Source organism: Notolepis coatsorum (genome assembly GCF_963971535.1).
Source record: "Notolepis coatsorum genome assembly, chromosome: 7".
Lineage (NCBI taxonomy): Eukaryota > Metazoa > Chordata > Actinopteri > Aulopiformes > Paralepididae > Notolepis > Notolepis coatsorum.
Genome location: NC_140171.1, coordinates 27255478 through 27269892, shown reverse-complemented (window position 1 = coordinate 27269892; position 14415 = coordinate 27255478). Strand labels below are relative to the sequence as shown.

The window sequence follows — 14415 nt, the reverse complement described above, 5'->3', positions numbered from 1 at the left end:
ATTTCATGGACCTACAAATTCAGTGCCCCAATCATTGTTTATTGAGCGGCCACAGATTTTTACATCCAGGTGACATCACAAATGTGAGGGTTCTCTCTCTAATATGTAGCTTTAGGGGAGAGTGGTGCTGTGGCACTGTAGCAACAGGGTGGCATTCTCCTTGACATTCTCACCGGCCCATCCAGACTGAAATTGTGTGCATGCAGGTGTTTTGGATTAAAGCTTTCACCAGGTGACGTATACTTGAAACCAGACACACACAAAAACATTGTTTTTCTATTGCATGGGACAGAACACAAGTTTGTCTCTTTTGTACCTCTCACATCTCCTAGTGATGCTAAAAAGGACATTTCCTTTTTAGCTGTTGTTGGGCATATACTGTTATTAATCTTTTCACTGCAACTGTGAGTACCTACCCATTTGCATGAAGGCAATTTCTCAAGCAGCCCTTCCCCTCCCTCTCGCCCACAGGCACATCCTCATTTGCCTGGCCTCCTACCTGGGCTGCGTGTGCTTTGCCTACTTTGATGTGGCGACCGAGGCCCCAGAGCGAGGCCCCGTCATCATGTTCTGGCCCAGCGAGAAGTGGGCCTTCATCGGCGTCCCCTACATCACCCTGCTCTGCGTCAAGCCTTCCATCAAGGTGACCTAAGTTGACCTACGGTAAACGGGCGGCAGTATACCGAAGACAAATAGAAACGCCGATAGAGATAGAAACACAAGTCGAATACATTGCCCCCCGCCCCTCCCCCTAATATACTCTGCACGGCTCCGCAGCATAGATGACCACACCGGAGCATCGGACTAGTCCGGCCAGGAAGCGGGTGTACACCGCGGTGCCAAAGTGGTACGAACGTGGTGCCAACGCCGAGCTTCATATTCCCCTCCATGTGTCGTTTTGTTCTAGTGAACCTGCTAAAGTTCATGTCCGCAATGAGTATACTGACGCCTTAAGCCCGCTCCCACCCACCTGCCTGGACGTATCCCGACCATCGGTGCTCTTGTGACGAGGTGACGCGCACTTTGTCTCACGGTAATGATAACCTTCCTACCTTCTCCAGCCCCCCACCCACCGTCTCTCCACTTGTTACAAAGCAGTATTAATGTAGCCCCTCCGTCAAAAGCACAAAGGTGTTCCAACGCTGTCCGTGTCGATAACGCATTGGAGACAGAGGAGTGATGTCGCAGCAAAGCCAAGAGACCTGTCACTTGTTCCTTCAGGCTCATCACATGATGCATTTTCAGCCTTTTGTAGAGTTCACGTGTTCTATTATTCAAGTGGATTTAGTATATGATATGCATTTTGATGTTGAATGAAGAGAGGGGGGGGGGGATACATGTTTTTCAAAAGTCGTACGTCACCCTTTACTATTTTTTTTACAAAGCACCTTCTTATGAAGCCTTATATTGCCTTATAAACATCCATAGCGTCTAATAGATGCAGTCTGTTCATTTCAGAAATCATTTCAAAAGCAATACGGCACTGGGGAACCTTGACTGTGATTAATGCACTGTGCGTTAAAAGCTTCATAGTGTCTTATTGCCTAACCACTCTCACAATGCTCAATGAATTCATTAACACGCTGCTATTACATGGTTTATAAGGCATTATAAAACCCTCATAAGGAAGTAATTAATTGTAAAGCCTGATGTGTGTTTGAGTGCATCTTGGTGTCGGACTTACCATACCCACTGCACGGGCATATTGGTAAAAAGAATAAGAAGGTTCTGGTTGGAGACACAATGGGCTCTTTGCCAATGTGGGTGTGCCAAATCTGATCTCTAGCATGTCAGAGGGATTGCATAGTAGTGTTTTAGAAATGTATTTAAAAGTGTCTGTATGCATTTAGTTAACTCATAATCGAATATATACAATTATTTTGCTACGGAAATGTGTGTTATACAAACATAATATAATATATGACATTGCATTAATATCTCAAATGCACAGGTACCGTTAAATATGAGATGTCCCGAAATTAACACTTTAGTGAATGTGAAACGCTGCTTTACATTGATGCTTTTTTCAACTCTTACGCAGTACAGTAAGCATAACATAGTTGACGCTTAAAAGAACAAATCAAATTTTGTGCAAAATTAAGGAATGTCAAGTAGTCCCACATGTATTATTTAATTCCAAGTGCTATGTTTCTCAAACACTTTGGCCCAGTGCATAGTGCTTAACACTAGCACAATGTTTGCACCTTTTCCCCACTTAACAGCGATAGGCAAAGACATGTGAAAAGTCACTTACTAATCATGACATAGCCTTTATTCTAACAATGATGACTCGGCACAACCCTGCTGTAGTTGTAAACATTTTCATTTAGATTTCTACAAGAAATCAAAAACAACTTTCTTCTTTAGGGTTATTCATTATAATACATTTTATTTTTTAACTTAGTACGTAAAACTTGTATTTAACATTCTGGTGGCAAATATGTAACTTGGTGCAAAAACAAAAAAAAAACTTAAAGATCCTCTCCACTCAACACTTGGGTTTTGTCATGGGTAACTCCTCTGGGAGACGTGACTTTGATACAGATTGTTATTTGTGCAGCACTTGTCACCAGAGCGCCTTTTTCACACCCTTCCCCCAGAGATTTGCATATTCATATATCCTTGCATTCTCAATGAGGGTAAAGGTGTAGAGATGCTGCTAAGCCATTTTCGGTAGTTTATTTAACAATATTGAATTAAATTCAATTAAATATTTAAACAGGATTTTGAATACATATGGAGGGGATCTTTAATCAACCAGGACAAGCGATTTCAGAGGTCGGTAAGGAGAAACCCGTCCTTTTTATATACTTACTTTGCATTCTCAGAAGGTGCTGGTTTTTGTTCACATTTTGCTCCTAAGAGGGCAATGTACTGCACACATGAATATTAAATTGACATGAGCTTCAGGTCACGGTGGGTAGACTTGTGGAAGGGGTTAGGCTTTAGGGCACCTGGCCACCACAATCTAATTCACCGGTGTTAATGACATATTACCGAATGAAGATACTCTAATTATGTATGGAAGGTCTGAAAGGGAAGCATATACTGTTGGCTTGCGGTGTAACAAAACGACTACCTGAAACTATCGATACTTTTCATATTGTTGTTAAACGCTGGGCGAAAGCTCTTTCATTAAAGTCATCTTTCTGTTAAGAGAGAAACCCGTCCTAACACAGAGCTTTGTGGAAACTCAAAAGCGAACATGTACAGTATAGGGCCACAGTTTACAATGACAGAAAAACTTAAAATAACGTCTTTTGAGGTAATATTTTTAACTGACTGAAGTATTTTGCCAAAAATAAATACCTATATTTTTGTAAACCAATCTCAACCAAAATTGAAATATTGAATGAAGGGTGCATGATTATGATTGTATTATTGATACATTTGTATTGTCAACCATTGAGATTAATGGGTTTAAGGGTTATCTTTTATTTAATTTCTTTGGGTACCTCAAACCTCTGGGGACTCTTTTTGACAATGTCATGGTAGTAAATACTTAAATTGTAGTGTGAATCATATGGAAGGATACTCATGATCCATGAAGAGTATAGTTTATTCCTGTGACGCAGAGTCTATTGAAAACTTTACAGAACCTACTGAATACCAAGTATTAAAATCAAGAGTAGCTTATCTTTAGCTGCAATCATTAAAATATTAGTTTAGTTGAGCACAGCACTGGTGTTTGTAGGTTTAGAGTTGGCTTTGATATAAGATGAATGGGCTCAAAACAGTTCATTAGAAAGGCTCTGTCCAAATAATTAAAGGGGCACTTCACCAAAAAACAATGCAGATTTCTTTTTCCAGCAAATCCGTGTGTTGTGTTAATTTCAGCTCAATGAAATTATAAGGTATTGCTATTTTTTCATCTACATACGTTCATGGTGCACACGGATTCAATGTCTCCGGTGACATCACTGTTGGCCATATTCAAACTAATTTACTCTCAATAACTGTCAAACTAAATTAATGTGTGCAAGCTGTTTGAGGTTTTTGGATGTGTGTGACATTATATGCTAAATAAATCGGCATTGTTTTTTTGGTGAAGTGCCCTTTTAAGAAATACATTTCAGTATTGACAAATGATAAGTTTGTAAGATGGTCAGTGGTCAGACAATGGAGAAGAAGAAAAAGATGATGTGAATATGGTTATTTGTCCAATCACGTCACAAAGAAAGAGATTAAAGAGGTGGAATAATCCCTGTCTTCAAGAGGACAAACCCAGTTTACTGTGAGTGTTGAGCATCATTCAGGACACTACCCTTAACATGAGCCATGACGGCATGGTAACAGCTACAGTTATGTCTATCTTGTGGACTTATTGTAATATTCTCAATCTCTTATCTTTACTTGCAATGACGGTAAAGACAAGTTGCGCAAAATATATTTATTTTCCTAATTTATCCAGTTTTGTAGACAAATAATTGTAATGTGACCAGCATTAATAACATATGTATTTTATGCAATAAACTGCCAATATTTAAGATGATGTGATGTTGTCTTCTTTCCTACCTGCCCATGTTATGTTAATAGGCGATAGAATGCAGTTTGCTTGAAAGTCAAGCTCTTGGTCCATCAGTGTCCACTCTGGCTGAAACCTGCTAAAAGCTGCTTACAGCCAGGGGGCATATATTTTACCCCACCAGGGGGCATCATTTAGCTAAATACAGTAACTTCCATTCACCTCATTATTGTACACAGTGGGAATATCAGAAGAACTATTCACAGGAAAGCCAGCCAAGGGCTACAGCTTTTGACCTAACTTGGCGTATAATTTAAACTAAAACAGTTTAGAATGAAGAAATGGTCTTGTGTTGTACATAATTGCTCTCTCCAGCTTGGGTACAAGATTTGACAATCCAGTAGACTATATGCCTTTTACTAGAAACATCGATTCACATAATCTGGTAAATCTTATAGCCTACAGTATTTACTAGAACTGTATCTGTAGAGAGGAATACAGATCGTGGGACGTTTCTGAACCCAGGCCAGCGGGGGTACATCAGCTTCCGTCTCTAGCAGGGACGTGCACAGGACTTTAGAGGGGCAGGTGCTCAAAGGCTGAAAAGGGCACAACACCTGTGTGTTTATATTAAGCGAGCGCGCGTAGCGTTATCAAATATTGAATATTGAACTATAATAATCAGTGCAGGAGCTCACTTATCCTTTAAAGACACTTTTATCACTGACTTAAAAGGCCCATACATCTCCATAAATGTTCAGGGGGGAGGGAATAAGTGCTTACCCTACAGACCCCAAGAAGTGCTGTATATTCTGTATTGTTTAATATAAATGCATTTTTTATTCCAATCCCGATTTGTATTTGAGATTCCCAAATCCCATCGGATTTGACTTCTTTGTGTCCCTCAATGAGTGTAATACCAGCATTCAACAGCGGTTTCTATCATGATCATCATCACCACCCACGCTATGCATAAAATATATAGGTCCGCGGAGAGGCATGCTGAGGAGGCTGTGCAAACTGCAATGGAATATGGGGCATCTCTCTCTCTTTACCCAATATTTTTATTCTATCCTGACATTTTTCAGTTGGAAGGGCAGTCTATATGCGTAACAGTAAAAAAAAATATATATATTTAATTTTCTTTTCAAAAAGGGCACTTTTTTGATGAGGCTCAAAAAGGCAGGTGCTCAGGCACCCCTTGGCCTCTATGTGTGCACGTGCCTGGTCTCTAGACACGAGTATAAAATAAAATAAAAACAAACTTGAACTTGAAGTTATTTATCTTGAGAGAACATAACCTCATTAACACATATGTCATGTGTGCTGTTGATATTTTGCACATAATGTTTGTGCAGTTCACTTTCTTCCAGTATGGCTGCCTGTAACCTTTGGTAACCACTTTCAAAAGAAAATCCCTCATTTCTGTGCAGTGGTAGAGTCGGTAAACACTGGAAAAGCATTTTTCTGTGACTTGTTTACAAGATCCACACCAAATTATTGTGTTTTTGTTGCAACCATTGTCTCCTGCATTGCCATGTACAAAACAATGGTTGCTATGTTTAAAAAAATATATATATATTTTACCTTTTATTTAGGGTGGGTTCGCTGAGCACAAATGCTCTTTTTCAGCTACGCCCTGCTTCACATTCACACCTGGGAGCTGCCCAGGCAACTACCGCCCTGTTTGTATTCTTACCTCCATCTCGAAAGTCATGGAAAAAATAGTATACGAACAGGTCGAAAAGTACCTCGCGGGAAAAAAATCTAATCTTTGAATTCCAATCTGGCTTCAGAACATCCCACTCCACTGATGTCTTCTCTATTTGAACGACCACATCAAACGAGGTGGACGCGGGCAAATACTGCGGCATGGTCATGCTGGGCCTACAGAAGGCCTTCGACACTGTCAATCACTCCATTCTGATTGACAACCTGGAGGGGAGAGAACAGATGGTGGAGGTAAACGGTACCTTACCCCCCCCTCCCAGTGAGCTGTGGTGTTCCACAAGGAAGCATACTAGGACCGCTACTGTTCCTAATTTATGCAAATGACATGTCGTCAGCTTGTGGCTGCAACTTGTTCCTGTTCGTGGACGACTCAGCCCTGCTGGTCTCTGACAAGAACAAGTTACAGGTTGAAAAAACCCTCAGCTCGGAACTAGGCTAAATCTGCACCTGGCTCGCTGACAACAAACTATCATTACACCTGGGTAAAACGGAGTCCATTCTCTTCGGTTCACATAACAAACTCAGCAAGGCCGACGGCTTCTCAGTTACAGTGGGTGACAATATTGTCACAAGGAAAGATGAAATTACATACCTAGGTTCCATCCTAGAGGCAAATCTTTCCTGTGACAAAATGGCATCCAATGTAATAAAAAAAGTCAACCAACGAACTAGATTCTTGTACCGGATCTCCTCTCTGGTAAACAAGAATACCCTGAAGACTCTGGCAGGAGCACTCATTCAAGGGTACTACGACTATGCTTGCACCTCATGGTACCAAAGCACCTCAAAGGCGCTAAAAACTAAATTACAAACATCACAAAACAAACTGGTCAGACTACTGCTTGACCTTACTCCTAGAACCCACCTCACCCCTGCCCACTTTGACAACCTATAGGATGGCTTAGAGTAGACGACAGAGTACAGCAACTTGCAATGGGCCTGGTCTACAAGAGAAACTACACGACTAAGGTACCCATGTACATGTCAAAATACTTCCCAAAGGTCAGTGAATACCACGACCACAACACCAGAGGGAGCTCCACAAATCATGTTAAACCCAGATTCGGCTCAAACAAGGGACTAAACACGTTTTGCAATTATGCCACATCAATGTGGAACGCCCTACCCACAGCTGTAAAGGAATGTGAATCACTACCCACTTTTAAAACCACTCTCAATGAGCACCTACGGGAGACTGCAATTCGAAACCTGAGGGCCCCTGTAAATACCCTAACCCAACCCCCCCCCCCCCCTCCAATGTACAGTAAATGTCCTAACCCAGTAATACACGAGACCCTCTTCTTGGATCTAGTAAGGTTTTGTCGATAATCCAATGTACAGTTACCCCCCCCACCTACCCATCCCCTCCCCACCCCAACCACCTCCAATGTACAGTCCCCCCCACCCCACCTCCTACAATGTACAGTTTCTTCGTCAAATGTATATACTCTCTTTTTTTTTGTTTTTTACTCTTTTTGTATCACAAACAGTACTGTATTTGTAAATCGGGTATGTCATAAATGTATAGATGTAGCAGTACTGTCGATCTGTATGTCATGTATGTCATATGATGAATTGAAAATGGGGGACCCTGATGTAAACAAGACAAAAGTCTTTCTCTGGTCTGCATTCCCTTAACAATTGTGTGTATTGAGTTCCTTGTTGCTGTAATTTGTAGTTGTAAAACACTGGTTCCACTTTAAACCACAAGCTGTTGAGGCTCCTGAATAAGTTGATGAGAGAGAGAGAGAGAGAGAGAGAGAGAGAGAGAGAGAGACTTTGTGGTAAGAGTTCGGCATCCCCACATCCTCTGCCGTTCCGAACAACAATCTCTAAACTGTGTTGTTGTTGCAATGGTTTGCTTTGCTTTTTCTTCCTAGGTCAAGGTTCAAAGTGGTCATCGCCATCCTATCAGGGATCACCACTGGGCTGGCCTTCGTGAAGCCTGTGGTCAACTCTCTGTCTCTGATGACCCTTGGAATCCCCTGCACCGTGCTGCTCATCACTGAGCTCAGGAGGTTTGTTTGTTGGATGTTAGGCACTCTCTAAAGGGCTGCGCAGACTGTGTGTGTGTATATGTAGCAGTGGGGGATATGAGTAAGAGACATGAGTAAGAGTTGTTCTGTGTCTGTGTGCGCAAGTGGCAAACTGTCGTGTGACTTTTTGTTATTCACAGTTGTGACGGGTGACAACAAGGAACGTGTGTGAACATGTTTTCCGTGTCAAAACGTCTCTCTACAATCTACAGTTATGTGGTCTTTGGCCCATTGTTCCCACACAGACATTCTGTCAAGGTTTTTCCTTTTTTATTTTTTATTTAGAGGAATACAGATCGTGGGACGTTTCTGAACCCAGGCCAGCGGGGGTACATCAGCTTCCGTCTCTAGCAGGGACGTGCACAGGACTTTAGAGGGGCAGGTGCTCAAAGGCTGAAAAGGGCACAACACCTGTGTGTTTATATTAAGCGAGCGCGCGTAGCGTTATCAAATATTGAATATTGAACTATAATAATCAGTGCAGGAGCTCACTTATCCTTTAAAGACACTTTTATCACTGACTTAAAAGGCCCATACATCTCCATAAATGTTCAGGGGGGAGGGAATAAGTGCTTACCCTACAGACCCCAAGAAGTGCTGTATATTCTGTATTGTTTAATATAAATGCATTTTTTATTCCAATCCCGATTTGTATTTGAGATTCCCAAATCCCATCGGATTTGACTTCTTTGTGTCCCTCAATGAGTGTAATACCAGCATTCAACAGCGGTTTCTATCATGATCATCATCACCACCCACGCTATGCATAAAATATATAGGTCCGCGGAGAGGCATGCTGAGGAGGCTGTGCAAACTGCAATGGAATATGGGGCATCTCTCTCTCTTTACCCAATATTTTTATTCTATCCTGACATTTTTCAGTTGGAAGGGCAGTCTATATGCGTAACAGTAAAAAAAAATATATATATTTAATTTTCTTTTCAAAAAGGGCACTTTTTTGATGAGGCTCAAAAAGGCAGGTGCTCAGGCACCCCTTGGCCTCTATGTGTGCACGTGCCTGGTCTCTAGACACGAGTATAAAATAAAATAAAAACAAACTTGAACTTGAAGTTATTTATCTTGAGAGAACATAACCTCATTAACACATATGTCATGTGTGCTGTTGATATTTTGCACATAATGTTTGTGCAGTTCACTTTCTTCCAGTATGGCTGCCTGTAACCTTTGGTAACCACTTTCAAAAGAAAATCCCTCATTTCTGTGCAGTGGTAGAGTCGGTAAACACTGGAAAAGCATTTTTCTGTGACTTGTTTACAAGATCCACACCAAATTATTGTGTTTTTGTTGCAACCATTGTCTCCTGCATTGCCATGTACAAAACAATGGTTGCTATGTTTAAAAAAATATATATATATTTTACCTTTTATTTAGGGTGGGTTCGCTGAGCACAAATGCTCTTTTTCAGCTACGCCCTGCTTCACATTCACACCTGGGAGCTGCCCAGGCAACTACCGCCCTGTTTGTATTCTTACCTCCATCTCGAAAGTCATGGAAAAAATAGTATACGAACAGGTCGAAAAGTACCTCGCGGGAAAAAAATCTAATCTTTGAATTCCAATCTGGCTTCAGAACATCCCACTCCACTGATGTCTTCTCTATTTGAACGACCACATCAAACGAGGTGGACGCGGGCAAATACTGCGGCATGGTCATGCTGGGCCTACAGAAGGCCTTCGACACTGTCAATCACTCCATTCTGATTGACAACCTGGAGGGGAGAGAACAGATGGTGGAGGTAAACGGTACCTTACCCCCCCCTCCCAGTGAGCTGTGGTGTTCCACAAGGAAGCATACTAGGACCGCTACTGTTCCTAATTTATGCAAATGACATGTCGTCAGCTTGTGGCTGCAACTTGTTCCTGTTCGTGGACGACTCAGCCCTGCTGGTCTCTGACAAGAACAAGTTACAGGTTGAAAAAACCCTCAGCTCGGAACTAGGCTAAATCTGCACCTGGCTCGCTGACAACAAACTATCATTACACCTGGGTAAAACGGAGTCCATTCTCTTCGGTTCACATAACAAACTCAGCAAGGCCGACGGCTTCTCAGTTACAGTGGGTGACAATATTGTCACAAGGAAAGATGAAATTACATACCTAGGTTCCATCCTAGAGGCAAATCTTTCCTGTGACAAAATGGCATCCAATGTAATAAAAAAAGTCAACCAACGAACTAGATTCTTGTACCGGATCTCCTCTCTGGTAAACAAGAATACCCTGAAGACTCTGGCAGGAGCACTCATTCAAGGGTACTACGACTATGCTTGCACCTCATGGTACCAAAGCACCTCAAAGGCGCTAAAAACTAAATTACAAACATCACAAAACAAACTGGTCAGACTACTGCTTGACCTTACTCCTAGAACCCACCTCACCCCTGCCCACTTTGACAACCTATAGGATGGCTTAGAGTAGACGACAGAGTACAGCAACTTGCAATGGGCCTGGTCTACAAGAGAAACTACACGACTAAGGTACCCATGTACATGTCAAAATACTTCCCAAAGGTCAGTGAATACCACGACCACAACACCAGAGGGAGCTCCACAAATCATGTTAAACCCAGATTCGGCTCAAACAAGGGACTAAACACGTTTTGCAATTATGCCACATCAATGTGGAACGCCCTACCCACAGCTGTAAAGGAATGTGAATCACTACCCACTTTTAAAACCACTCTCAATGAGCACCTACGGGAGACTGCAATTCGAAACCTGAGGGCCCCTGTAAATACCCTAACCCAACCCCCCCCCCCCCCTCCAATGTACAGTAAATGTCCTAACCCAGTAATACACGAGACCCTCTTCTTGGATCTAGTAAGGTTTTGTCGATAATCCAATGTACAGTTACCCCCCCCACCTACCCATCCCCTCCCCACCCCAACCACCTCCAATGTACAGTCCCCCCCACCCCACCTCCTACAATGTACAGTTTCTTCGTCAAATGTATATACTCTCTTTTTTTTTGTTTTTTACTCTTTTTGTATCACAAACAGTACTGTATTTGTAAATCGGGTATGTCATAAATGTATAGATGTAGCAGTACTGTCGATCTGTATGTCATGTATGTCATATGATGAATTGAAAATGGGGGACCCTGATGTAAACAAGACAAAAGTCTTTCTCTGGTCTGCATTCCCTTAACAATTGTGTGTATTGAGCTGTACTGTATTGTACCCATTCTGCAATCTGTTAATACAATTTTCAATCAATCAATCAATCAATCAATCAAACCCAGTACAACCACAGTCTGACACCGTTGGCCACCCCTGCCCACTTTGACAACCTAGGATGGCTTAGAGTAGACGACAGAGTACAGCAACTTGCAATGGGCCTGGTCTACAAGATACACTACACGACCAAGGTACCCATGTACATGACAAAATACTTCCCAAAGGTCAGTGAATACCACGATCACAACACCAGAGGGAGCTCCACAAATCATGTTAAACCCAGATTCGGCTCAAACAAGGGACTAAACACGTTTCGCAATTATGCCACATCAATGTGGAACGCCCTACCCAAAGCTGTAAAGGAATGTGAATCACTACCCACTTTCAAAAACACTCTCAAAAAACACCTAAGGGAGACTGCAACTCGAAACTGGCCCCTGTAAATGTCCGAACACAACCCCCTCCAATGTACAGTAAATTACCAAGTATGGTCTTGTCAATAATCCAATGTACAGTGTTGTTTGTACAGTTGTACAGTGTCCCCCACCCACCCCTCCTACCCAACCCCCCCCCCCCCCACTCCTACCCAACCCCCCCCCCCCCCCCCCCCCCCCCCCACCCACCAAACCACCTCCAATGTACAGTCCCCCCCCACCCCCACCTACCCAATCCAATGTACAGTTTCTACGCCTAATGTATATACTCTTTTCTTTCTGGACTCTTTTTGTATCACAAACAGTACTGTAATTGCAAATCTGGTATGTCATAAATGTATAGATGTAGCAGTACTGTCTATCTGTATGTCATGTATGTCATATATGTTACGATGAATTGAAAATGGGGGACCCTGATGTAAACAAGACGAAAGTCTTTCTCTGGTCTGCATCCCCTTAACAATTGTATGTATTGAGCTGTACTGTACTGTACCCATTCTGCAATCTGTTAATAAAATTTTCATTCATTCATTCATTCATTCATTCATTCATTCATTCATTCATTCATTCATTCATTCATTCATTCATTCATTCATTCATTCATTCATTCATTCACTGAGCAACTCCACTGGAGCAGTTGGGGGTTTAGTGCCTTGCTCAACATGTTACAGCCAGGCAACCATGTCGGAAGAAAGAAAACTACCTTCATCTTTTCATTTTAAGAAATATAATTTGACTTTCAACATAGTAATAAAACACAAAGCCCTTTCAAATACGGGCTGAATACTGTTGCTGTCTTATTATTACTTATGACTGGATCTAGGACTGCCCCCTTCTGGGCAGTTTATTCTTCTACTAAGACTCAGTCCATCAGTTAATTGTATGCATTTTTCCTCATGTTTAAAACAGTTATTTTCTGAAAAAATGATAGGACATCTCTGGTCAGCATTTCTAGAGGTCAGTCTGCATCATGTGGGAAACAGAATTTGAGAGATTTGTCCATTAAATCAAATAATATATTAGTCAGCAAAGTCCGTCAGTTGACTAATAATTTCTTTAGTCAAGGACATACAGTATCCTTTCTGTCCCTGTTGCCATTTTCAGCCATTTAATATAGTTCAGTTCACCTTTTCTTATCACATGTGGGAAACTTGACTTGCAGTCAGGGGCAAAAGATAAAGAAACAACACAAGTAAAAATGGTGCATTTATATATAGTGCTTTTATCCAAACCGCTTTACAATTTGTTCCTCATATTCGACCCATTCACTCACACATTCACACACCAATGGCAGAGGCAATTAGGGGTTAAGTGTCTTGCTCAAGGACACACTGCCCGGGAGGAGTGTGAATCGAACAGGGAACCTCCGGATTATCAGACGACTGCTGATTGATTGAAAACTTTATTAACAGATTGCAGAATGGGTACAGTACAGTACAGCTCAATACATACAATTGTTAAGGAGATACAGACCAGAGAAAGACTTTCGTCTTGTTTACATCAGGGTCCCCCATTTTCAATTCATCATAACATATATGACATACACGACATACAGATAGACAGTACTGCTACATCTATACATTTATGACATACCAGATTTGCAAATACAGTACTGTTTGTGATACAAAAATAGTCTAGAAATAACATTTGACGTAGAAACTGTACATTGGAGGAGGTTGGGTAGGTGGGGCCACTGTTTTATGTACAGAAAGATTATCCTGGACATACATCAATAATACAGAACACAACAACACACAAAGCCGTATTTAAAGTGCAAGAGTGTCATATGCAAATTGAGCAGGATTATTGCACAGCGAACAAAGGAGTTTTTACTCTAAATCTATGACCTGAGGGTAGAGCCTCAAGCTCAGAGTGAAGGGGGTGGACTAAACTGTACAATATACTGTAGACTTGGCCTTGTGGAGAACTTGCTAATCCAAAAACAGCCAACAGGGGACACCTATCACCTTACTAGCCATCAATAGTGCTCAGGTGATTTTGATCTTGGATGTTCAGGTTACGGTATACCTGATACCGTACCGCAATACACTAGCACATTCAGAAACATGGGAACAATGTGGAACTAAAATGTCTCGTATGGTTATCTGCCACTACTGCTACTCTTACGATGACTGTTGACTTCATGGTCGTTTAGATACAGGCTGAGTTTGCCTCACCAGGTTATTTGTATTGCTGACCTTCCAGAAACTTGTATTAATAATTGATTGATTGAACTATTTAATTTATTCATATTTAAAAACAGTCTTGGTAAAAGAAACTTGCATAAGAGGATATTGACTTCAGCTAGATCAGATCAACATTAGAGGACAGATAGGCTAGTGTAGACTCACCTCACTGATCGGCATGGCTATTATACAATATGTGGATATTGTATACATGTGTATATATATATATATACATATATATATATATATATATATATATATATATATATATATATATATATATATATATATATATATATATATATATATATATATACATACATGTATGTAGGTAAATAGAATATAATAGAAATCATTTAATAATCCAGAGG

At 41.2% G+C, this 14415-nt stretch overlaps 1 protein-coding gene across 2 annotated transcripts in view; it reads left to right on the top strand.

Moving 5' to 3' along the window:
- Positions 1-14415, top strand: part of acer2 (alkaline ceramidase 2) — a 33461-nt gene that overhangs the window by 11614 nt on the left and 7432 nt on the right. The window contains exons 6-7 of one of the 2 annotated variants that reach the window (XM_084318913.1): positions 472-643; positions 8077-8214. In XM_084318913.1, the coding sequence (XP_084175039.1) occupies positions 472-643; positions 8077-8205 (301 nt within the window). In that variant the 3' untranslated portion in view covers positions 8206-8214. Of the gene's footprint in view, positions 1-471; positions 4488-8076; positions 8215-14415 lie in introns of those variants that run through there. The other variant, XM_084318914.1, reaches the window with a different exon arrangement.